We start from the raw sequence: 25447 nt of genomic DNA, 5'->3' as shown, positions 1-25447 counted from the left end.
TGGCTTCTTGCTGTGGAATAAGGAGGGTTATTCCTTCTGAGTAGACGCGTAGAGGATGGCCTGGTGCTCTACTCAAAGGGAAACTGAGATCTGAGTTCAAATCCTTCTTCAGTTCTAAAACTCAGAGGATCCATTGTTTAGACTAGAGCAGGGACCTTCCTTCCTCCCTTCCTTCCGCTTCTTTCTCCTTCCTTGCCCTCCCTTCTTCCCTCCCTCCATCCCTTCCTCGGCCTCCTTTCCTCCCTCCCTCCCTATCTTCCCTTCCCCTTCTCTCTCCTTCCTTCCTCTTCTCCATCCCTCCCTCTCTCCTTGCTTCCTCCCTTCCTTCTTCCCTTCCCCCCTTCCCTCCCTCCCTCCTTTCCATCTTAGGTTTATTATTATTATTTATTCGATTTGTATGCCGCCCTCTCCGGATACTTGGAGCGGCTTGTTTATGATGCATGTTTTCATCCTTGCTGTCCTGGGCAGAACAGAATGCATTGACATTTCTCCAAAAGCAGAACGTGCCAGGCTTCCTAACGTCAAGGCCCCAGTCATAAGTGTAGAAATCAATAGAATCCATGTTGTCTGAAAGGGCACACGGAAGTGGAAGTCTTGACAGAAGGAAAAGGCCCCAGGTTGGGAAAAATTGATCAGAATAGCTTTGAAATCAATAGGACTTACACAAACGCTGATGACTGGGCAGGCTGTTGACGTGTAAAATGCACCTGTTCGACTTAAAAGGCTTCGACTTAAAACCAGAATTAGCGCAGGAATTTCTGCTGGTGACCAATGCAGGCTGAGCACTGGGTTTCAACCCTAGAGGGGAAGGAAGTGCAGAGCAAGAGGTTTTCAGAAAATACCAGGTATTGATAAATAAGGCATTTGAGTGAATTGTGCCTGCGCTTACAACCTCTGGTGAACCACTGCGGTTGTTAAATGAACCATTTAAGTCTTTAAGTGAATTCATCTCCCCCCAACCCCTCCAATGTGGCCCTGCCAACAGACATTGTCTAGTCGATGAGAGCTGGGAAGGCCGACCCTGTAGGCCCTAACCCAGTGATGGCGAACACAGGTGGCACGCGGAGCCATATCAAGCCATTGCCCTAGCTCAGCTCCAATGTGCATTTGTGTGCTGGCCAGCTGATTTTTGGCTCACACAGAGGCTCTAGGAGGGCGTTTTTGGCTTTCAGAGAGCCTCCGGCGGGGATCGGTGAAGGCGTTTTTTCCCTCTACCGGCTCCAGGGAAGCCTTGGGAACCTGGGGAGGGCGAAACACAAGCCTACTGGGGCCACTAAAAGTTGGGAAACAGGCTGTTTCCGGCCTCCAGAGAGCGATGGCACACAGATACACTCTTTCGGTACCCGAGGAAAAAAAGCTTCGCCATCACTGCCCTAATTGGTCGCTGGGAGTATACGGCAGAATTTTGTTGAAATTTGTCCCATTTGTTGGAACTAAAGGTTTAAAAATCCTTTTTAGCTCTTTCCCCTCCGTAAATTCGTTCCTGCCTCCTCCTTAGACTCCACCCCTTTTTAACGTTCTGGTTCTGCTTCGTGTAACGCTGTGTCCTCTTGCGTTTCGTCCTTCAGGAGCGTTGGCACCCCCGTCTCCCCTCTCCCCGATGCCTTCTCCAGCTGGCTCGGTCAGTTCCCAGACGGGTTCCAACGCCAGCAGCTGTGGCAGTAGCAGCCTGGGCTCCTCCGTCAGCGTCCCGCATTACATCCCGACCATCACCTCCTCCTTCGTCAACATCACGTCTTATATTCTGTACGCCTACGACTTCTGGGAACAAGCCGATCTTTTGGCTAGGAAAAACAAGAGTAAGGGCTCGCTCGCTTGTTTCCTACTGGCTCCCAAATTCAGTTTTCCTAAAGTCCGGTTTCCCCTCGAGGACAATTTCTGTGTATGGCTCAAGAAGTTTGTTTTGGAGAATCCAAAGACTAGCAGCACCTCCGAATTATTTATTTACTTATTTTATTTTGTCAAGTACATTATTATTATTTATTAGATTTGTATGCCGCCCCTCTCCGCAGACTCGGTGCGGCTCACAACAATAATAAAACAGTGTACAGTGAACAAACATAGAAACATAGAAGTCTGACGGCAGAAAAAGACCTCATGGTCCATCTAGTCTGCCCTTATACTATTTCCTGTATTTTATCTTCATATATCCATCCTAAGATAAAATACAGGAAATAGTATAAAGGCAGACTAGATGGACCATTGAGGTCTTTTTCTGCCGTCAGTCTTCTATGTTTCTATGTACAGTGAACAAATCTAATATTTTTAAAATATCTAAAAACCCATTATTTTAAAAACATACAACAAAAGCATACCATACATAAAACTATATAAGCCTGGGGAAGATGTCTCAATTCCCCCATGCCTGACGGCAGAGGTGGGTTTTAAGGAGTTTGCGAAAGGCAAGGAGGGTGGGGGCAATCCTAATCTCTGGGGGGAGTTGGTTCCAGAGGGCCGGGGCCGCCACAGAGAAGGCTCTTCCCCTGGGTCCCACCAGATGACATTGTTTAGTCGACAAGACCTGGAGAAGGCCAACTCTGTGGGACGTAACTGGTCACTGGGATTTGTGCGGCAGAAGGCGGTCCCTGAGATATTCTGGTCCAATGCCATGAAGGGCTTTATAGGTCATGACCAACACTTTGAATTGTGACCGGAAACTGATCGGCAACCAATGCAGACTGCGGAGTGTTGGTGTGACATGGGCGTATTTGGGAAAGCCCATGATAGCTCTCACAGTTGCATTCTGCACCATCTGAAGTTTCCGAACACTTTTCAAAGGTAGCCCCATGTAGAGAGCGTTACAGTAGTCAAGCCTCGAGGTGATGAGGGCATGAGTGACCGTGAGCAGTGACTCCCAGTCCAAATAGGGCCACAACTGGTGCACCAGGTGAACCTGGGCAAACGCCCCCCTCGCCACAGCTGAAAGATGGTTCTCTAATGTAAGGTATACAAAGATATAACCATGTTTATAGAGATGATACTAGTAAGAGAGAGTCATTAGGACAGGGGACGGAAGGCACACTGGTGCACTTATGCAGGCCCCTTACTGACCTCTTAGGAATCGGGGGAGTACCACCTCTGGTATTGGTAGCCAAGGCCAAAGTTTTGAGGAAAATACGACTTTAACAATTCCTTAAAACGAAATAATTTGTTAAGCTAGCTGACAATTAGATTAAAAGTAAAGCACTTTCCACTATTAATCATTCTGTTGAAGTTTTCCATGTGGGTCGAATGAAAGTTAGAGTGCACATCTGGCTGGGGAACTCTAGGAGTTGGAATCCACATATCTTTAAAGTTGCCAGGGTTCAAATGTGGAACTTATTTTACCAGCGGTTGGGGGGGGGGGGATTAGGATCTGTATTGCTAAGAAAGTTAAATGCCCAGATAACACGATGGTTATTCAGCCCTAAGAAATGTAATTAATAAAAACTAACAAAATTGATTAAAAAAAAATCTTGCCAAGATTGAGAAAATCTGTTCTACAAGTTTTAAGAACCAGAGGCTTCTGGGTAACAATCGTGTTTAATTAAAGAATCGGACATGATGTTTTTCTTTTTTTCCCTTCCCTCGTTTCAGAATTTTTTTCCAAGCTCAGCGCTGCCTCCTGTGTTCTCTCGTTGAATAGCAGTATGGTTGAACTCGTACACTACACCCGCCACGGATTGCAATGGCTGAGACTGGAATCCAACCTGCCTTAATGGGTGATCCGAGGCGGACGATTTTTTTGCCTTGGACTCTTTTGCACTTTGAAAGCCTCCGAAATATATATACATGGCCTTTTTATGGGGCTGACTGGTTGGATTTGGAAAAAAAGGAAGAAAAAAAAACAGCACCTGGAACAAGTTTGAATTTTGATTGAAGGGATCTGGCACCACTGGAAAACTTTTAATAGAGGCTTCATTTCTACTATGCCAATGGGCCACTTTGAAGATGAGAAGAAGAGTGAAGAAGAGGCCCCAAAGTGGGAGAAGATGCCTTTCTTTCAGAGGACAAAGTGCAATTGTCTCTCCCTCCTTCCTTCCTACCCCTTCCCGTCCCCCCGATTCCCATCATGGTTTCTTTCAATGGTCTATAAACATTTCTCGTAATGAATTACCAGCAGGATAATCGATCAATCAGCACACCTAGAAGAAGCACCGGTGAAATCCATTCCCCCAAAGAATTTCGTACAACGTCAAACTCTGCACCCGATATCCAAGGGGGTGGGGGCAGCGCATGATTCTGAATTTTCTTTTAATTTTTTTAAAGTATAAATCACCAAATCATCTCAGTTCTGGCAGGTGACGGAACCCGGATATCTGGGGGGCCTTTCTTCCACCGCAAATTGAACTTTGTTAAAACTAAAAAAGCCGTTTCCCTGCCCATCCCGCTTCTCCATGTGCTACACTAGCGACCGATTGTTGCACTATTTCTTCTGTTCTCCTGACCCGTGGAAGGCCTATCCCCCCCCTCTTGTTTACCCGCTCGTTTGCTTTTTCCTTTCCTTGTTTATTTGTTCTTTTGCATTGGCTATTTGTAGCAGCAGTTGTAGCAGTTTTCAGCTGTCCTGGTGTGGTAGGTTGACGATTCTGCCTTGGGCACATTGACAATTTCATGAAAGCGGCAGCTCACCAGGCGCGGCCTGCTGTGTCAGAATCAACGTCTGAGGAGAAATCGCGGTAGATGTGATGCTGATTCCTGCACCCCTCTCTAAATTAGGGGTGTGTTTGCGGTTTGTCCCTGGAGTAGCTGCGATAAAATAACACTACCAAGAGGAATGGGTTGCCACCGCCGCTGTTAATTATGGTGCTCCGTTAGATCTTAGTAGCTCCACACAGAGAGTACCAGGCCGAGAAGGGAGAGGATTCCCTCACACCAATTAAAAGCGGTGGCGCCATGTGGAGAGGCCTCTCTCTTGGGGAGGGAGGAACATCGAAGTGTGCCATTTCAGGTCAGCATCCCTAACAGGGCAGGTTCCGATAGTGCCTTGGTTGGCGCACGGTTTTTCATGCACGCTGCCTGGCTCATTTTCTTACGGTCGTTTTCATTTGAGAGGATCCTGTTTCCTCCGTTGTAAGATACTTTGCTCTGTTTACTTGGAAAACCCTACATTTTCCAATGCAAGTGCGTATCGTTCTCTTGGTCCAAACATCTCTCTCTGCTTCTTTTATTAAGTTATAAAAATCCCCGTTTGTGAGCGTGCTGCATTTGTTTCCTATAACCTGCCAAGCATAAGAAACGTGCGCGCATTCTGTTTAACCTAAAATGTGTATTTTACCCCCCTCTTTTCAGCCCCGCTTTTAATTCTCCCGCTCGCACCTGCTATCGCCTGTCTTAAGCAAGGCCACTCGGGGAACGAATGAATTACCTTCCAGATAAATTATTCTTAAGTGCGATTATGGGTTTTTCTTTTGGGGTGATTCTCCAAAAAGTTGGAATCGAACATGTCTGTACGTTTGCTGCAAAGGCAGACGATTATTTCTGTGGAATTGATGTAGCGCATTTCTTATTTTTTACCATAGATTTATTTCCTTACCAACACTAGTTTTTTTTAAAAAAAACCTCTCCATCTTTTGAAGACAGACTCGTTGTAGAGAATCTTACAGATTCTTTCAGGGCAGATTTGATTTGGGGATAATGCAGTGCCCACAAAACAAAACAAAACAAAACAAAAGGGCGTGTAAGGATTTCCAGAAATTGTTGTGAGTGGTCCATGACTGGGTCAGTGAGTCCATAGCAACCTATTTCTACTTAGTAAAACATCCCCCTCCTCAAAGTGTTTACATCCAAGTGATTTAATTGTTAAGGTGAAGATCTTGAAACCTTCCAACTCGGTGTAAGACACGAACCCACACGACAACAGACACTGGAACTGATGGGTAATAGAAATCTTGCTTTGCCTGCATTTCAAATGAAGAAATGATGGGGAAGAGCAAAATCCTGATTGCTCAATTCCTGATCCAGGTTTGGGGGGATTCTGGGGCACCTCCAGTGCTGGGCTCCTACCGGAACAACTAATTGTGCGCGGCTCCGCAGCTCTGGAACACGAGAGTGAGATTGAGTGCAATTTTACTTCCTGTACCTGTGCAGGTAGCAAAATCTACGCATGTGTGTGTGCGTTTCGGTGAGTTTTTGCTTCCCCGTGTGAGATTATGCTACTTGCATAGGTGTAGGAAGTAAAATTGCACTCGATCCCGTACTCACACGCTAGAGCCGCGGAGCTGTGCCCAATTAGCCGTTCCGGATAGGAGCCCACCCCTGGGCACCTCCCAGTCAACATTTTAGTCTGTGAGCACTACACTCTATTATACAGGGTCATGGGTGGGTTCTGACTTTCCTCGCTGCCGGTTCGCTTCCTCCCATGCCATGCCGGCGCATTTCATGCACACGCACTTAAATCTGCAGTGCTGAAAGCTTGGCTTCTGCTCATGTGCAGAGGTGAAAAACAAGATGGCAGCATCTACAGCGGCGCTGAGAGAGGCTGTTTGGGGCGTAGCCAGCCAGTGATCGCTGCCAATTTGGCAAGCGGAGGGGGGTAGAATTCCCACTACCAGTTCTATAGAACTGATCCAAATCGGCAGGAACCTCCTCTGTACAGGGACATACAAGTCCCCGATCGGAAATATTTGAACTCGCAACATTGCTGCAGGGATATCTCAGGAAACGGGGGGAGTGCGTCAGAAAAGGTGAGGTTTTTAAATGTGACTGGATTGGTAGCTACTTTTGCCCAGGGGAAGATTCGGTCCGAGTATGGGAAGGTGGGCTGCTTGGACCCCTGTCTAAATCACACTAAACAGATAGGAGAACTCTTTGACATGGATGAGAAATAGAGGAACCCCCCCACCTGCGTTTTATCTCCCTATTGCAAACCACATACCCTCCCGTTGCCCATCAGTCTCTGTAGACTCAGGATGGAGATTTCCCGCTAGCTCCTCTCTCTCTCTCCCGCTCTCCCTCCCCCTCCCAAATAACTCCCACACCAGCTTAGATCCTTTGCTGCTGATTTTGCGTTGTTGAACTATATTCTGATACAAAGAATCCTCAGTTGTCAAAGGCCCCCTCCCACTTCAGCCCACTTTCTCGAGCACTTTATCTAAAAGTACGTTCAATCCCAGAATCTCCCAGATCCAGTGGAATAATCTCTCTCTCTCTCTCTCTCGCTGTGAAAAAAGACATAAAAAGACTGCAATGCATTTGTGCAACTGGTTTTATACGACTGTTTGTAAAATGGGGGGGTGGGGTCGGGGACAGGTGGCAGAGAGAGAAGCAATAGAGGTTTCATTTCATAAATAAAATAAAATTTTAGTCGGGTTCAGGAAAGGCTCTATAAAAAAACCTCTTCCGGAACCAAAGGGGGAGGAAAAGTTCTCAATCTTCCAGAGACGTCATTCTCCCAATTTGAAAAGCTTTTTATGTTCTGCGATTCTCCCCCCCCCCCCCTTTGCTTATTTTAATTCTACATGAAATTTCAGAGGAAGAGTCCACTCGTGGGGATCAGCTTCAGGACCCTTCTGGTTTTTAATTTCCCCCCCCTCTCCCAAAAGACCAATTGAATGAATGAGCAGGCTCCGTTTCTACGTTCTGCTTCCCAGTTCTCCCCATGGATGTTTCATGACTTTCATCCGGAAGTGAAGCTTTCAGTCCTCCATGCAAGGAGAAAGAAATAAACATTTTTTCCCCATTTTTAAACACAGGTCCGTGAAGCTGCACATCGAAAGCAGCTTTCTTCCCAGGTATTTATTTAGAATTATAATTAATGTATTTAAAATCGACAAATGTTCTTATGTGTCTAAGATAACCATAATTTAATAATTTGCAAGTTCCATTGACACTGGAGATGTGGACTGAATGTTAGGTTTTATTTTTTAATTTTTAAAGGGCAATTTCTCTTCTTAAACTATCCTTTTTTTTAAAAAAAATAAAGAAACCATGGGAACAGAGTGGGGGGGGGAATCTGTACGTTTAAATTTATTATGGGATGTTATGTCTCCATCTTGTAAATATTTTCTGCCCTGTATATTGGTGGTATTTCCAGATTGATTTGTTTAAATTCTGTGGGGTAATAAATAAATATTAAATGAAGCAGCATCTTACGTGTCCGCTGCGTTGATCATTAATCATTAGCAAGAGAATTTACTTTGTGTGTGTGCGTGTGTTTTAATGATCCCATAATCCTTTGCATCGGGTTGGAATTGGGGTAACTGAATGGAGCCGAGTGTCTCCTGGCTGGCTGCCCTCCCTCTTGCCAATGCAGAGGGCTCAGGAGACAAAGTCTCATTGTCCCCAGAGAGAGAAATTACCTGCCATCATCTAGGTCGGTGATGGCGAATATCTGCCGGCACACGAGCCGTTGCCCTAGCTCAGCTCCAACGTGTGCCGGCCAGCTGGTTTATTATTTATTTATTAGATTTGTATGCCGCCCCTCTCCATAGATTTTTGGCTCGCAGAGGCTCTGGGAGGACGTTTTTGGCTCCTGGGGAGCCTCCACGGGGGGGGGGGGGGCATTTTTACCCTCCCTAGGATCCAGGGAAGCCTTTGGAGCCTGGGGAGGGCGAAACACGAGCTTACTGGGCCCACCAGTTGAGAAACAGACCGTTTCCAGCCTCGAGGGGGCCTCCGCGGGGCTGAGAGAAGCTGCTTTCTCCCTCTCCAGGCATTGAATTATGGGTATAGGCACTTGCGCATGCGCAATAGTGCACGCCCATGCTCTTTCATCGCCTGAGGGAAAAAAGGTTTGCCATCACTGGTACAGGGCTTCCTGCCTGTGCAGGGGTCTGGACTAGACCCCCCAAATGTCCCTTCACTCTGCTTTATTCTGTGTACCTTCCGCCACAATCATTCACCTGCGTGTAGTTTTAACCGATCCAGAATTAATTTCACCTCCAAGTATATATTTCCATACTTCCCGTCAGCTCAGCCTATTTCCATGGCGCCCTGCTCCAGATAATTTCAGTTTCATGTTCACAAGGTTCACTTTCTCTCCATTCTGTTGTACAGAATTGTCGTCTAGTATTTCTCCTACCTCACTCATTCAGTTCTCCTTCCATTCTTCATTTTCTTCTGTAGCTATTTCTCCCAAACTTTTATTTATACGTATTATATAGAGCAGCAGCCACCAACTGGGGGTCCCTGATGGTCCTCAGAAAAATTATTTCCATTTTTTAAAAATATTGCACAAAAACAGGGACCCTTAAACTACGGCCCCTGGGACAGGGCTTCCTGCCTGTGCAGGGGTCTGGACTAGACCCCCAAATGTCCCTTAAACCCTTAAACTACGGCCCCTGGGACAGGTGCGTGCAATGAACACTCATGTTGCTGCAGAGTCTCCCCCTTCGGGGTCTTTTTGTGTAGGTCAGGAAGGGGCAGAAATTCCGATTTGGGGGTCAGCTTCAGCCTTCTGGTGTGGGGCTTTGGGCGAAGGCTGGAGGAACACACCGCTGGTGGCAAAGAACCGGAAGGCCTTGTTCTAGCGAGCCTGCACCCTGGCCTGGAATTGGTTGACCATCTCAGCCGGTGGAGCCTCTGTTCTGTCTCACATGGCAGCCGGCCAGTAATTAGCCCCAAATTAAAACTCAAACACAAAGGCTTCAAGATGAAGGAGAGCCTGGTTCCACTAAGTCCCAATAAAATAGAGAGATTCATTTTAAGCCTCCATTGAACAGCAGCGTCTACTTTTGCTGGACACTTCTTTCACTTTTCCCCAACTTTTTATTGTAAGTGTAAGTGATTTTAGAACTTCCACAGCACTCAGATTTTAATACAAAAACTTCCTAGAATATTTACATATATTGCTTTACATATCCAGAAGTCTTTGTACAAAAAGTAAAGGAGGCTTAAAGCATTTCACCACAAACCCAAATTCACATGCAGTCCACCACATTGCTGGAACCTTGAACCATGTCACGGATCTGGCTGCTCAGGCAAGCGCACACCGCCACGCCTGCCCCAGCCCTGCAGTGAGACACAGAACCCACCAGCTCCCACCTGAAGAAGAAAAGGAAAGGAAAATAAATGCAGGTCAGGTGGCTTTGCTTTTTCCTGATCTCAAGGTGAAAGGAGCTAGTCTGCATCTCAATCTCATGTGCCAATTCATTTTAAAAATACTTTTATTTTAGTGTCTAATTTAAATATTTACATTGAAATTAAACACACAAAGAAAAGTTTGCTGAAGAAACAGATTGGAAATCACACAAACTCTAAACCATTTCAGCAAAATGTGAAATATTGTGAAACTGGTTCATAAATTATGACTTAGCTTGTTGAAAACTATTTAACAGAGATCCAACAAACTACAATTAAATAAATCACGATTCAGGACAACACATGGCTTCAGTCACTGGATTCCATACTGCACTCATAAAACCATGGTTTGAATTAACATATGGCTGAATTAACATAGAAAACTTAGCCAAAATGAGAACCAAAATCCACACTAGGACATGACACAATGGCTGAACCAAATTGGTTATTTTAAAAAATCTGTAACTGAAAACAAAGACCAGATTCAAACAGACAAAATCACCACATTTAGCACCACATTTCCCCCTAATATATAAACTCTTGAAAACAAATATACGATGCAGCTTTTAAACTACAAACTTAATCCTGAAAAAAAGTAAGGCGTAATGCCAATCCACATAAAAAATGCCAATTTGGTTTAAAAAAAAAGTGGAAATTATATATTAAAACTGACTCTGCCAAAGTCTTTCTACTTTCAGTCGGTTAAGAAATGTTCAAGCCAAAAGAGCTGTGTGTGTGTGTGTGGTGGGGGAAAGGAGTCACCCAGTGAGACCCTGCAGAATGCAAAGAGCGCTGCGCACCTCCTCACAAATGGTTAAAGCAGCTGCATTGTTTGCATTGTGGAGCTTTGCGTGAGCTCTCCCCCATTGTGAAGCATTTCTTTCCAGCCCTTTGAGTGCAGAGAAAGCTCCCAATTACCTGTTTGCGACTGGATCAAAGGTTTCCACGGTGTTCAGGTAAGCATTCCCGTTATGGCCTCCAACAGCAAAGATTTTGCCCATCAATGTTGCTATGCCAACTCCACCCCTGGGCGTTGTTAGTTCTGCTACGTATTCCCACTTATTAGTGCGAGGGTCAAATCTTTCAACCGAACTAAGTGGAGAATTGTCGTCAAAACCACCTGCACAAGAACATACGAGAAGGGACGTGACTCTTGGTAGTTAATGGCTTTATGGGCTTTGTAACAATATAGGAAGCACACCAGGCCTTCTGTTAGTCAAACATCACACAAATGCTGTAATCAGGGGCAGGTTCCACATAGCTTCTCTATCGGTTTGCATCACGATGGAAGTGTGCGTTTTGCGAACCGGTAGGGAAAATACCTGGAAATGACCCTGTGCGCATGCCCAAAAGCCTTGGCACATGTCCTGGGAAGATTTTTCTTTTTTACAAGCTGTGGCAACTGTTCTGATCAAGCTAAAGCTGCTCCAAAAATCTCTTTTTCAAGGCTTGGATTTTCAAACTAATAAATCTTTATTTCTCTTTCACACTGGAAAAGTCATCAAAGTTGCAATGCTCTATGTACCAAAGCACATTCCGATCTCACAGGCTGAGTTCTGCATAACTATAAATTCTCTGTAATGAGCTGAGGAGAGATTACTTGGCAGTAGTTTATCTCTGATTTGGCACACTTTATCACAAAACATCCAAAGCTTACTTCTCGGAAGCAAGGACAGACGTCCATCTTTTAATATGCAGTTTGTACAAAAGCCTCCTTCTTTTCCGGCCATCTCCAGATGTGTCGTATTAATTAATTTACACATTCTAAAATAGCAGATTCAAAACTTTTTCCTCAACGTCTCCTCCTTTCTTTTTGCTAATCTCCTAAATCTGACACCTAACCAAGAGCTGTCAGCTACCCCCCCCCCCACTGTCTTTCCATGCTTACGTCTAACTGGGTTTCCCGCTACGCTCCCATCTCCATTGCTCCCCCCCCCACTTCTCTTAAATCAGGGGGCACTACAGCTTCTGCCTCTTCCTCATCCTCTGAATCTGACATTTCCGGAGGCTGACAGGGAACGCTCACAACAGCACCCGGAGGACTGGTTTGGACCGTGGACTGCCAGTCATCACTGCCGGTTCAGTGAGCGGTGATAAATTTCCGCTGCCGGTTCTAAAGAAGGGGTCCAAGCTGGCAGCAACCCACCACTAGCTGCAACGTGACAGAAGGCCGTTGCCTTCTCTTCACCATAATCTGCTTCTATTACTGGACTTCAAGCGAAGCTATGAGAATCTTAGGGGATCGAAAGCGAGGGAGGGCTGAAGGTTACTCACCTACCACGTATACACAGCCATGAAGCTCACTAACCCCGTTGCCAGCTCTCCGCTGACCCATTTCTTTCACTTCGATCCATTTATCAAGATAAGGGTCATACTTCTCCACAGTAGACAGAGAAACCACGCCATCATTTCCACCAACGGCGTAGACATTATTCTGGAAGAAGAAAGAGAGCAAGGCATCTATTAATTCTTACAGACACAATGGCCTGGGGCCGTTGAGGTCAACATCTCGCGCCATTCGAGGACATGATTACATGATTGTAGTTAGAATGAATGTGAATGCCTGGTGTTTATATCTTTGGGGTTTTCACATCAGTTTTTAGGTCTGGGTTTCTCTCGCTGCATTTTGTACTTTATTTAATTCTCATTTATTTAAGCCGCCCTGAGTTTGCGGAGAAGGACGGCATAGAAATCCAACCAACCAACCAACCACACAGCCACACACGATTTTCCTGTCGAATCACCCTGGTGTGCCCAAACATGGGAGGGGCTTAATGCTTCCTTTTGCCTATTGGCCCAACCCAGGGCCATTTCCAAGGCAGCTAATTAATTATTTCATAACCGACAAACAATATTCTGTATGTGTAACATATTTGTGCTGAATTTGAAAATTTTCAAATTCAGCAAAAATATATTACACACACACACAATGTATGTATAAAATATAATATAAAAAAGGAAGCTCTGATGCTTCTCTTCACCATAATCTGCTTCTATTACTGGACTTCAAGCGAAGCTATGAGAATATTAGGGGATCGAAAGCGAGGGAGGGCTGAAGGTTACTCACCTACCACATATACACGTATACACAGCCATGAAGCTCACTAACCCCTTCAATATACCAGGGTGACTCGACAAAAAACCACACATAACCCTTCCCTGGTACAAGCTGATACAGGAGCCTAGAGGCTAAGGCCACTGCCTTGCAAGGCAGAGCCCCAGGTTCAAATATCAGTAAGGGTATGGCTACTTGATGAAGGCAAATAAGCCTGAAATAGATATATAGTAGTCTCCCTTCCTTTTCATTATCAGCAAAATTATGTTACATGTGTGTGTGTGTGTATGTATGTATATGCCACCCTTCTCAACTGACTCAGGGCAGCTTACATACAAACTTTATCTTATATCACAGGTATTAATTTACCTTTATCAGCCTAAGTTTAACTATCTCACAATGAATTGTAAAAATAATGAAACGATACAAATTGTAATGCAACTAGATAAACCTGAAACCTAGTGCGGAAATTCTGAAAAACACTGAACTGTCTTAGGTGTTTATGACTTATATCGCTGTATTTAGAAACATAGAAAGATAGAAGACTGACGGCAGAAAAAGACCCCATGGTCCATCTAGTCTGCCCTTATACTATTTCCTGTATTATTATCTTAGGATGGATATATGCTCAAGACCTTCCACCATATTTCTCTCAAGTGTTCCATTCCATGTCTCATTTACTATTGGAAAGCAGCCCCTGGATTGAACATAGTTATAACCGAGGGGCTCCGTATGACCCTACTATTTCTGCTCTGGCAGGCAATGTTTGTTGCCCATTTCAAGGCTGCCGAGACTCACCAGCAGAGCCACGGAACCGACTCCTCCGCGAGGGGTATTCATAGACGCAGCTCCACTCCACTGGTCCGATTCCAGGTCGTATCTCTCCACCTCAGTGAAGCAAGTGTTGTCATCTAAGCCTCCGATGGCATAAATGGGGCCTCCGAGAGAGGCAAGAGCAATTCCTCGCCTAACAAAAAGCAGACGGTCACTTATCCAACTATATTTAAAAATAAATCAGCAAATGGACTCATGAGGGATAGGTTTGCATTCGTGTCAGAAGCACCGAGGCACCTTTGGGTTGGGAGGATTGGCCGGAGACATCACATCACTGGACATCATTGGATGTGCATAATTCTGTACATGATAAATTATCTAAGCAATGCAGGTTGGCGGGACTACGGGGGAGGGTCTTCTCTGTGGCTGCCCCGGCTCTTTGGAACCAGCTTCCACCCAATGTCTGCACTGCCCACACCCTGCTGGCCTTTCGTAAGGCCACGAAGACCTGGCTGTGTTGGCAGGCTTGGCGGCCATAAATTTTACATTCTAGATGGCCAATGTCATGAATGGTGTCCATGTGTTTGATGGTGACTGTTTTTATGTTTATGGGGTTTTTTGTCCTATAACGTTTTAGTTCAGAAATGTTCGACTTCTTTTATCTTTTGTATCTATTTTATGGTATTTTTATCACTGTTGTAAGCCGCCCTGAGTCCTTCGGGATTGGGAGGCACAGAAGTCAAACAAACAAACAAACAAACAAACAAACAAACAAATAATATGAATCTATCCATTTCTGATAAGGGAGGGGCATCTCTAAATCTACTTACCTTTTGGTATTCATTGATGCTTTCATCATCCATTTATTTGTTTGAGGATCAAACACTTCCATGCTGCCTAGGTGCTCATTTCCATCGTGCCCACCCACAGCATAAACTTTACCTGAAATGCAGTCGACAGAAGTACGGTTAGTGGCTGGGCACAGAGTGTGAGGCCATTAGAAGTGATTCGCACCGTGCAGAAATGGCTTCGTGACCAGAACAAGGAGTGGTACCGACAGGGCGCACACGCCCTTGTGCCTTGCTGGAGGAAGGCCATAGAACGGGACGGAAGTTACGTGTAAAAATAGGGAGTGTAGAAGAAACATCATTCTTTTTTGCATGTAAGTTTCATTGTGTTCAATAAATAATTGTTGCAGAAATAAAATGTGGTGCGTTACTTTCTGGGCGACCCTCGTACATAATCTTCTTTCAACGACCCCATGAGCCCTTGCGGAGTGAAGTTGGGGCAACTGAATGGAGCTAATAGAGTGTTGATGCCCTTCCTATGGCCAATGTGGAGTTTTGTTCAGCTTGTGTGGTTGTGGTTTATGGCAGATATATACAGACATAACTGTGATGCACACAAACCAATGCAAAGTCTCAGAAGCATTTTATTAAGGGGGATTTTCTAGGTTGCAAAAGTGGTGGAGGATATTAATCCTATTTTCCCCACACAACTACTTTTTTTCGCTGTGCTTTTGAGGGAATCATTTTAGATTCAGAGTTTTCCTACTTCTCGGGAAATACAGTGATTATAGGGTAGAGAGAAGGGCTGAATCATAAGCTACAATAGAATACGAAATTATTTGAAAATGGAATTTTGTTCTCACGAACCTCCCACAGAGATGACTCCCACGTGCCTCCTCCTGCTGTTCATTTCAGGACCTAGGAACCAGCTATTTTTATTTATCGAGTAGCATTCAATACTGCGAAAGGGGTCGCCTGATCCCCCACGTCCCCCAACACAGAAAAGGACACCTAGCAGGAAGAGAAACAAAACGGAGAGTAGCTGATTTGAAAAAGATTTAAATTCAGCGGGTATCAAATCAAGCACTCGTCGAACTCATTAACACGATTTCACAGAACAAGAAATCGTAGAACATACACCAGCGGCGTATCAGGGAAAAAGGATAAGATACCTGCTGTGTGTTTCCTTGGCGTTGTCCGAACGGAATATTCAAAATCTGGTACCGTGTGGCTGCTTAAGTGAAGGTGGTAGTTTCTTGCTTCATCTAACAAATCTCGGCATTTTAAGTTCTGCTTGACTATTTGTTCTTTTGCAACAACTCCCATAAGGAAAGAAACAGGTAGCAGAGGCAGGCGGACCTGAGGGAAGGGACATCAATGATGAAGTGAACAGCATCAGGAGCGAAAGGAACGGCTTCCCGTATCACTTGGACCAATGAGAGAATGCCAGGCCTCAGAGCACTTCCATTCTTATTGCTGCATTATCCAAGGACATGGGCATTTTGTTTATTTATTATTTATTTAATTGGATTTATACCCGGACCCTCTCCGAGGATTTGGACTTCACCACTGATTTCAAGAATAAATAACTTTTATTTATCAACAAGCCTGATTGGTTAAACTAGTTTTATTTAACCAGTGAAAAGGTGCAATGTGCATGTTTCATTAGGACAAAACTATAAAGCAAGTTCAGACTGGAATAATACCAAGCCCTCTGAACTACTGGAGATGCTATCCAAACCAATTCCTAATGGCTTATTCATTAAAGAAGTCCCCCCAAAGAGCTGAATATCTTTTGAGCTAAATAGCCAAAAGCTTGCAAAAACCAGCTCCATTAATGAACCTACCAGGCACTGTCATTTATTCAAGATGAACTACAGAAATTGTCTCAGCTGAGTAGCACTATACGGAGAGGGAATATCCTTGAAGACAAATGAGAATAACTTTGTAATAGTAAATTAGAATAATAAATTCCAATCCCCCTACTATCTGGCATTCTTTGGCCATCCTGCCTCATTTACATATTTATATAGTACAGGGCTGTCAATATTGAACAAAAGCTGTAATGACAGTGGCAAGCTTCTGGCTGCTCATTTTCAGGCTAATCTACTCAGCAACTGGATGGGAGAACATCAGGATAGATGAGGATGTAGGCTAGATTAACAGAATCTATTTCCATACAGTCTCCAAGTCTAAATTGGACACAAGGAATTGAATGTAACAAAAGCAAAGGACACCTATTTGGCTGAAGTGAGAGAACCAATTGTGCTCAGTTTATACATATACTGTACCGCTAAAGCCGCATAAAGAAAAAATATGGCTACTTGAAAATACCATAATAAATTTTTTAAAAATACAATGAGAAGAATAATATAGGTATTACAGGGTGTCCAGGGGGGAAAGCATTTTGAAATTCCCTGATATTTCCCTGACATTTCCCTGTAACTTGTGATCTAGTTAAGATGTGGTCGTACATGACATCATACCAATATCAGCAGCTGAGGAAGCAAGTGGTTGCCACAGTTATGCTCATTTTTGCTTGACTCTGCCGGGCAGCGCGATCCATGGGGGGTTTTTTTACATGATTTTTACATGATTTTAAACATTTTAATACAGTTTGGTTCCCCCCCACCCTGATTTATTCCGTTTTTTTCACGAATTCCCTGATAATTCCCTGATATTTCCCGAACCGCCAATTTCCCTAATAATTCCCTGATTTCCCTGTGTTTCCAGGTTTGCTGGACACCCTGTATTAGCAAGTACTGAACCATTGTCCTGCTCTGGTGTGGCTCTTACCTGAGCAACTATTTCATCTAACCACAAGGCATGGTGCTGGGGATTGGCCAAAAGCCACTTAATAGCAGCACTATAGACTTGCTTTTCATTCTCAATGCTCAGGTCATCTGAAGACAAAAGTTTATGAAGGTGCTGAGGTGATACACTCACAAAGTCTTCACACTCCACCACTTCAACAAAGTGTTCACAGGCATAGTGGTCAGCCATGTCCATCAGGTCAATGCGGTTGTGACTCTCTGCAACCGCCCTCACTGCCAGGCAATTGGAAGGGTGAAAATGCAGCTTCATGTACTCACAGCAAGCTTTGGCCACTATCTCCACTTGGAGAATGCAGGCAGCGTATAAGAGAGGCTGGACATTGTCAACTGTCAGCGTGAGTCGGGAGGAATACACAAACTTGACCAAGTCTTCAATGGCATCTCCATCAAGATCTTTGATTTCAATCAATGTCTGTTTGGCTTCTACCATTTCCGAAAGAAACATAGCTCTGAAGTAAGGTATAACACAAGCCAGGACAAGCTTGTGACAGGTAATCAACTTGGAGCCCACCTGGAAGTAAAACATAGAAGAATGTTGACAGTTGCGCACTTTAGCCTAAAGCAGGGGTAGGCAAGGTTGGCTCTTCTATGACTTGTGGACTTCAACTCCCAGAATTCCTGAGCCACTCGTACTAGCTCAGGAATTCTGGGAGTTGAAGTCCACATGTCATAGAAGAGCCAACTTTGTCTACCCCTGGCCTAAAGCAGTGGTTCTCAGCCTGGAGGGTTGGGACCGCTTTGGGGGTCGAATGACCGTTTCACAGGGGTCACCTAAGACCATAGGAATAGACAAATATTTCCCATGATGTTAGGAACTAAAGCTTCTATTCTGGCGCCTTGGAACATATTTTTACAATCTGACCAATTAGGCGTGGCCTCCAGGAAGGACATCTTCGTGATGTCAAAGCTCCGCCCATGGAATTCCCTATTGGGATTCCCCACCTCCGTTTCAGCCTCCACATTGGCCGAAAACGCTGCTGATCGCAAAAACGGCACTCCGCCGAGTGCCGCCACCCGGCTGTAACCTTCTGAAACAGCCGGGCGCTTCTCGGCGGCCTCCCGAACCCGAAAAGTTCGGGTTCAGGTTCGGGAGAATCCATCATTATACAGAGCTACTATAAGGTTCCAGCAAGTATTCCCATATTTTTTGGACTATAAGACACACAGGTATATAAGTCGCACCAAGATTTCAAAAAGTTAAGTAAGAAAAGGAAGTTTTTGTCCTCCGTAGCCCCCAGAAGAACTCTGCAGGCCCCCCAAACCCTCTTCGCGCCACATTTTTCGCAAAAATGGGACATGGGGAGGGGGTTTTGGGAGGCCAAAAATGGCTACATTCAGTGTATAAGACACGCCAACATTTCCACCCTCTTTTAAGGGGGGAGGAAAGATGCGTTTTGTATGCGAAAAATATGGTAACTGTCCTATTATAAGATTTCTAGCAACTTTTAAATAAAAGTGTTGTAAATGCTTGAAATTTATTCCCAATCAGTCAGTTTAAACACAAGTGATGAAAAGCAAATAATATGCTGCTCAAAAAAATTAAAGGGAACCCTCAAATAACACACCCTAGATCTGAATGAATGAAATATTCTCATTGAATACTTTGTTCTGTACAAAGTTGAATGGGCTGACATGTGAAATTGATTGTCAATCAGTGTTGCTCCCTAAGTGGACAGTTTGATTTCACAGAAGTTTGATTTACTTGGAGTTATATTGTGTGGTTTAAGTGTTCCCTTTATTTTTTTGAGCAGTGTACTTCACAAAATACATGGGAAATTCCATACAGAAATTCAAAATTATATAGAAAATATAAAACACTACCTTTAGCGTCACATCACAAAGCTCCCCAGCTTCATAGAAATGGAGAAGAGAGCTGTGAAAATGCTTCCAAGCTTCATTAGCTTCAAATATATATGTGTCTTCTTCTCCATCACAGTTCATAGATGTCCTTTCCTGCTTTTTGTGTCTTTTTCTGGTCCCTTTATGTTTTCCTTGCTTTGAGACCACTGACTCAGAAGCCATTAACTGTTTATCGTTTTCCATGTGGACATTTAGTCTCCATGAAAAGACCCAGCACACACCCTATTCGGAGCACCAGCTAACATCCATCTGGGTACAGCCAATATCTTCAGATTTAAAAACAAAACATAAAACAGGTTAGGTATTTATCTCAATGGGATGCCCGAAACACATATTTCCACAAATATTATGCCAATTACGCTACTATTAGCTTCTTTGAACAGAACAATGCAAATATCAAGAAAGGGGCTTAATATTTTTGACTGGAACTAAAATTAGTATATTTTGAAAAGAGACAATCCATTGACATTTAGAGGAAGCTCATGTTGTATACGTATTTTCTTTATATGCTGACAAAGGACACATGAGGTTCTTGCAGGTCTATTCAGTAGAGCATGAAGAGAAAAATCACTGAAAATTAGCCTTAGGTTATAAAATGTAAGGGGGAGGGAATCCCCAAAATTATCTGAACAACCTACTATGTGATAACCTGACACAGAGTCAGATGTAGTTTCCTTGCCATCAACAACTCTCATACTGATAATGTCTCTATTTTGTCTTGCTGCCCTGCTAGTACATGAGAAGTCTGTTCTCACTATAAGTACAAATGACCAAGTTCAAACAATTCTACTTTGGACACATTTTGTGAAGACTTAACTCTTCAGTGACGGTTCCAATGCTGAGAAAAATAGTAGAAACAGAAGAGAACAACCAGCAGCAAAGTGGCTGGGCTTAGTTATAATTAAAACACTTAAAATTAGTATTTAATTTCCCCGACACTTTAAAAACGGTGACTTGGAACTTTTTTATTTTGCAATGAAGCCCTCAATGAACCACATGAAAATTACCCCTATGAAAATGGAGCCTCTTAACTTTATCTTAAGACATATATGAAGCACCTAAATAATATGCCAACTCAATGTTATGGCTATTTGCGACACTTCTGCATGAGAACTCCAGTGATTTATGTGAGCAAAGCAGCAGCAGTTGTTGCAACGTTTTTTTTAAAAAACCCACCAATAGTATTCACTTGCAGAAATAACTCTCAAATAGAAATGGCACATAACTTATCCAAAGAGCCTACAGAGTCAAATGTTTGAAGTTGTTCTACAATAAACCAGAAAATGTCAAATATACTTCTAACAATGTTAAAATGTTCCATTTTAGTCACAACAGAAGACAAGCAATGATGTCTCTTCCCCTTCTCTTCACTGCTAAATTTGGAAATGAATCCTGTAGTCACAAGTTTCATGACTTGACAGGAAAGTGATCTATATTTAAAATGATGACCTCCGAAGAAAGAATAAGCAAAAAACAGAATTAGATAAATAAGGATCCTATGGAGCTTCTTAAACAGAGACCTGAAACAACATTTGGAGACTTTCTTCCCAAGAAGTGTATGTATGCATTATATCTGTATATGCACATACTGTAGGTACACAAATATCCTTACCCTAAACTCAATCCTTAAATTAGCAAGAACAATAGTAGATAGACTTATATACCACTTCACAGTGCTTTTACGGCTCTCTCTAAGGGGTTTACAGAGTCAGCCTCTTGCCCCCAACACTCTGGGTCCTCATTTGACCCACCTCGGAAGGGTGGAAGGCTGAGTGGACCTTGAACCTGGGGAGATTCAAACGGCCAAATTGCAGGCCGCCAGAAGTAGCCTGCAGTACTGCACTCTAACCATTGCACCACCATAGCTCCTGATTGATTAAAATTCATTTATTCTAAATTAAGATATCTCATTCATAAAAATAATTGCATATCACTTACATGCACCAATTATTCTAGCAAATACTGAAAGATGCACATAACCTGTCCATTCTTGCAGCAAGGTGAAAAAACGGCGGGGGGGCGGCGGCAGAGTAAGGGAAAAGGAAGTTAATTAGTTTGTAATTTACAGAATGTGTTAACCTTCACTGGGAAGATTTTATTTCCAAACAAAGGCTTCAAAGATACTCATGCAGGTAATCAGCAGCGATATTTATACTTTCTGCCCTGGTTTGGGTTTTTTTTGGTAACAGTCTCTAATCTTAACAATGAAGGCAAAGATACCTCCCATACAAACCTCTTGGTTTAAGAGTACTGAATTAATGTCTGGAATGACTAACTACAATATATTAGGAGAAAAATGTGTATGCTATGCATGTGAATGGAACAGCAATTTCTTATAGTTTGAATTTGATTGATGGCGCATATGCCAACGGAATTAGATATTAATCAATATATTCTCTGTAACAAAAATGATACAATTTAAAACAATGTCTACTAGAACCTAACATTAGATAAGATAGCACTTAAGAACTTATATACCACTTCACAGTGCTTTACAGCCCTCTCTAAGCGGTTTAGTGTCAGCATCTTGCCCCCAACAATCTGGGTCCCTATTTTACCAACCTCGGAAGCGTGGAAGGCCGAGTCAACCTTGAACCGGGAGAGATCTGAACTGCCAAATTGCAGGCAGCCAGCAGCTGTAGCCTACAGTACTGCATTGCAACCACCGCACCACTACGGCTTTTATAATAATATGTGGCTGAGCATAAAAAGATCAGTTTTGTGATTTTAATCCTTTGGTTTTATGCAGAGGATTAAAAGGAGAGGATTACATTTCTTTAGGCAATCCACTTTGCAATATAGGCGAATCAAGTAGTTCTCTCTGTGATCAGGCTATAGATATGACTGAAAGTATGGCTGGGAGGCCAATCACAAAAACAAAGTCAAATTTACATGCGTGTAATTGATGTCATAATCTCCTCTCAAACCATGCCAGATTTTAAAAAAAATCATTGCAGACTTTTAGTTGAATCCGGAAACTAATCATAAATCATCAGTACAACTGATACAAAGTACAGTACAAGTATTATATACTGTACAACATTGACTTTACAACTCAGAATAAGTTATCTTTCACAATAAGCTATACTTTTTAGAAGTACAGTATAAGATATACTGGAAAACTATGCTGCTTTGATGGAAATTAATGTACCTTACAGTTGCAAGATCTCAAGAATGAATCATTTATGTTGGGAGCAGTTGCAAAAACATTTAACGTTTTGGGCCATTCCTACCCACAGGAGCTACTGCTAATACAAAACCAACACCTCTAAATAAGATAATAGCTTAAATACCAACACATTACCTTTCTCAACCATCCAGCCGCATATTGTACTAAGCATCTGTATAACTCCCTATTGCGTTCCTAGTTCAAGTAACTATCAATGTTTTACAGACTTCACTGAAAACATAAGCAGGAAGCAATTAACTGGAGCAATTGCTAGGCTAGAAACCTGAAACATCAGTCAGCTGTGTGTAATACATTAAAATTAACTCCTCCCTTTTATTGTTCAAAGGTCATCCTTTTTCATAATGACCCATCTTGAAATTATAATGTTCTTCCATTACTTTGTCATTCTCTAAAAGCATATGTATATATATATGTGTGTGTGTGTGTGTGTATAACATATTTTCTTCGTTGCTTATTTGACCCCTAAGACAATCATTAGGTGTTGTACCTCATGATTCTTGACAAGTGTATATTTTCTTTTATGTACGCTGAGAGCATGTGCACCAAAGACAAATTCCTTGTGTGTCCAATCATACTTGGGCAATAAAGAATTCTATTCTATATTTTTGCTAATAATGAAAATGAAAATAAATTCGACAGAAAAAACATATAAATGACACCAGAACAGTTTTTCCTCCGAACGCCATCACTCTGCTAAACAAATAATTCCCTCAACACTGTCAAACTACAGTATTCCCTCAATTATCATGGGGGATGCGTTCCGAGACCACCCGCGAAAGTCGAATTTCCGCAAAGTAGAGATGCGGAAGTAAATTATTTTTGGCTATGAACAGTATCACAAGCCTTCCCTTAACACTTTAAACCTCTAAATTACAATTTCCCATTCCCTTAGCAACCATTTAGATTATTACTCACCATGTTTATTTATTAAAGTTTATTTTAAAAAATATTTATTAAAGGCGGACAAAAGTTTGGCGATGACATATGACATCATCAGGTGGGGAAAACAATGAAACACAGGGGGAAACTGCGAAGTATTTTTTAATTAATATTTTTGAAAAACCGTGGTATAGACTTTTTGCAGTTTGAACCCGCAAAAATTGAGGGAACACAGTATTTGCTAAGTCTGCACTACTATTACTACTAGTTTTTTCTCATCATTCCTATCACCCATTTCCTCCCACTTATGACCGTATGACTGTCACTTGTTGCTTGTATCCTTACATTTATATTAATGTTGATTGTTTCTTCATTGCTTATTTGACCCCTATGACAATCATTAAGTGCTTTTTACCTCATGATTCTTGACAAATGTCTCTTTTTCTTTTATGGACACTGAAAGCATCTGCACCAAAGACAAATTTATCCTGTGTCCAATCACACTTGGCCAATAAAATTCTATTCTAATCTATTAATATTGTTTCCTGGTTGCTTATTTGTACCCATTGTCAATCATTAAGTGCTTTTTACCTCATGATTCTTGACAAATGTCTCTTTTTCTTTTATGGACACAGGGCACCTGCACCAAGACCAATTCCTCGTGTGTCCAATCACACTTGGCCAATAAAGAATTCTATAATATAATATAATATAATATAATATAATATAATATAATATAATATAATATAATATAATATAATTTTATTGGCCAAGTGTGATTGGACATGAGTGATTCTAAATTGAGGACCACCTGGACACGGTCAGCTGCCTTTTCTCGATCTAATTCCCACCCACTCCTCCATTTTTAATTATTTTTTGCCAACTGCGGTTAGTCAGCTACGCTTTTTGAAGGAGAAAAGGGCCTCTGGGCCAGTGCAGAGTGCCTTCCTCTCGCCGAGGCAAAAGCCCGAAGACATAAGATGGCAGAAGCCCGGCTTTTCGGGAAAGAGAAACGCCCAGCCCTTTCCCCCCTTTCCAGGCTCGGAACTCCGTCGCCCCCCTCGCCGAGCCTCCCCGCCCTCCCGCCACCGCAAGTCATAGGCAGCCGCACCGAGGACCGTTACCGTCCATGCGCGCGCCGCCGCCGCCGCTGCCAAACCTTCTTCCCGTCCGTCAAACGCCAAACCAGGATTGCGCAGGCGCCGTGGTTTGGCGCGTGGGAGAAAGTGGGCGGGGCGCCGACAACAAGAAACAAACTTGAGGGAATGCGGGGAGAGATGGCAGGCACCTCTGCGGCCAGAGCTTCAAACGATTGCTTTGCGCATGCGGTTCTTTTGGGGCCGTTAGTGGCTCCAAAGTACGAGACGAGACGTATCGCCGCCAGAAGCGCGTTTTCTCTTCTGCGCATGCGTCGCGGTCAAAGGATTTTTATTTTTTTTTAAACGTTCGGATAAGGCATGATGGGAATTGTAGTCATGTCCGGAGATGAAGCGAATTCAGCGCCTCGTTTTCGAAGATCCTCGTCCATGAATTCTGGACTTCAACTCCCAGAATTCCTGAGCTAATCACTCTAGCTGAGGAATTCTGGGAGTTGGAGTCCACATGTCGTAGAAGAGCCAACTTTGCCTACCCTTCACCTGGCCAAAGTACAATTCCTCAAAGAATAGGATGGAATAGAATAGAATTCTTTATTGACCAGCATTTCTCAGCATTCAGCATTTTCAGGTTATTCAACAAATAAATTAACCAAGATTTTACCTATGTGCTCTAAAAACAATGCAAACTTTAGCCTAAAAGCAATAATCAACAAATAGCCAAGCAAAAGGGCAAAATCCCAGGAAACAACCAACAATTTCCAATGCTACAGGAGATTTGGCTAGGCATTTGATTAGTCCACAGGGCTCTTGTTGATAGAGAAAGGACAGACCATTGGGAATTATAGAAAAAAACCCCCCACCTTATGACACTGCTATTAGGACTGGAATAGTTCAGTTCTGGAGACCTCACCTACAAAAAGAGATGGATCAAATTGAACGGGTCCAAAGACGGGCTACAAAAATGGTGGAAG

General features: G+C 43.1%; 2 protein-coding genes across 3 annotated transcripts in view; one reads left to right on the top strand and one right to left on the bottom strand.

Annotated features, from left to right (window-relative positions):
- AFF1 (ALF transcription elongation factor 1) overlaps positions 1 to 8067 on the top strand; it is a 158537-nt gene extending 150470 nt beyond the window's left edge. Inside the window, 3 exon segments of the mRNA XM_070758051.1 lie at positions 1569 to 1581; positions 1583 to 1799; positions 3577 to 8067. Coding sequence (XP_070614152.1) covers positions 1569 to 1581; positions 1583 to 1799; positions 3577 to 3698 — 352 coding nt within the window. The 3' untranslated portion in view covers positions 3699 to 8067.
- A 1600-nt stretch (positions 8068 to 9667) lies between these two features.
- Positions 9668 to 24787, bottom strand: KLHL8 (kelch like family member 8). 2 transcript variants are annotated; one of them, XM_070758043.1, is made up of 10 exons: positions 24491 to 24787; positions 19272 to 19576; positions 17413 to 17961; positions 15789 to 15975; positions 15484 to 15627; positions 14659 to 14770; positions 13853 to 14021; positions 12274 to 12433; positions 10918 to 11119; positions 9668 to 9963 (listed from the first exon to the last, which is right to left on the bottom strand). In XM_070758043.1, the coding sequence occupies exons 2-10, from the start codon at positions 19491 to 19493 to the stop codon at positions 9840 to 9842; spliced, it is 1869 nt and encodes a 622-aa protein (XP_070614144.1). In that variant the 5' UTR covers positions 19494 to 19576; positions 24491 to 24787; the 3' UTR covers positions 9668 to 9839. The 2 variants fall into 2 exon arrangements, with proteins under 2 accessions (XP_070614144.1, XP_070614145.1); XM_070758044.1 differs by having other exon boundaries at positions 24504 to 24595.
- Positions 24788 to 25447: the final 660 nt, after the last annotated feature.

Source organism: Erythrolamprus reginae, chromosome 7 (assembly GCF_031021105.1).
Source record: "Erythrolamprus reginae isolate rEryReg1 chromosome 7, rEryReg1.hap1, whole genome shotgun sequence".
Taxonomy (NCBI): Eukaryota; Metazoa; Chordata; class Lepidosauria; order Squamata; family Dipsadidae; genus Erythrolamprus; species Erythrolamprus reginae.
This window is presented reverse-complemented; position numbering and strand designations above follow the sequence as displayed.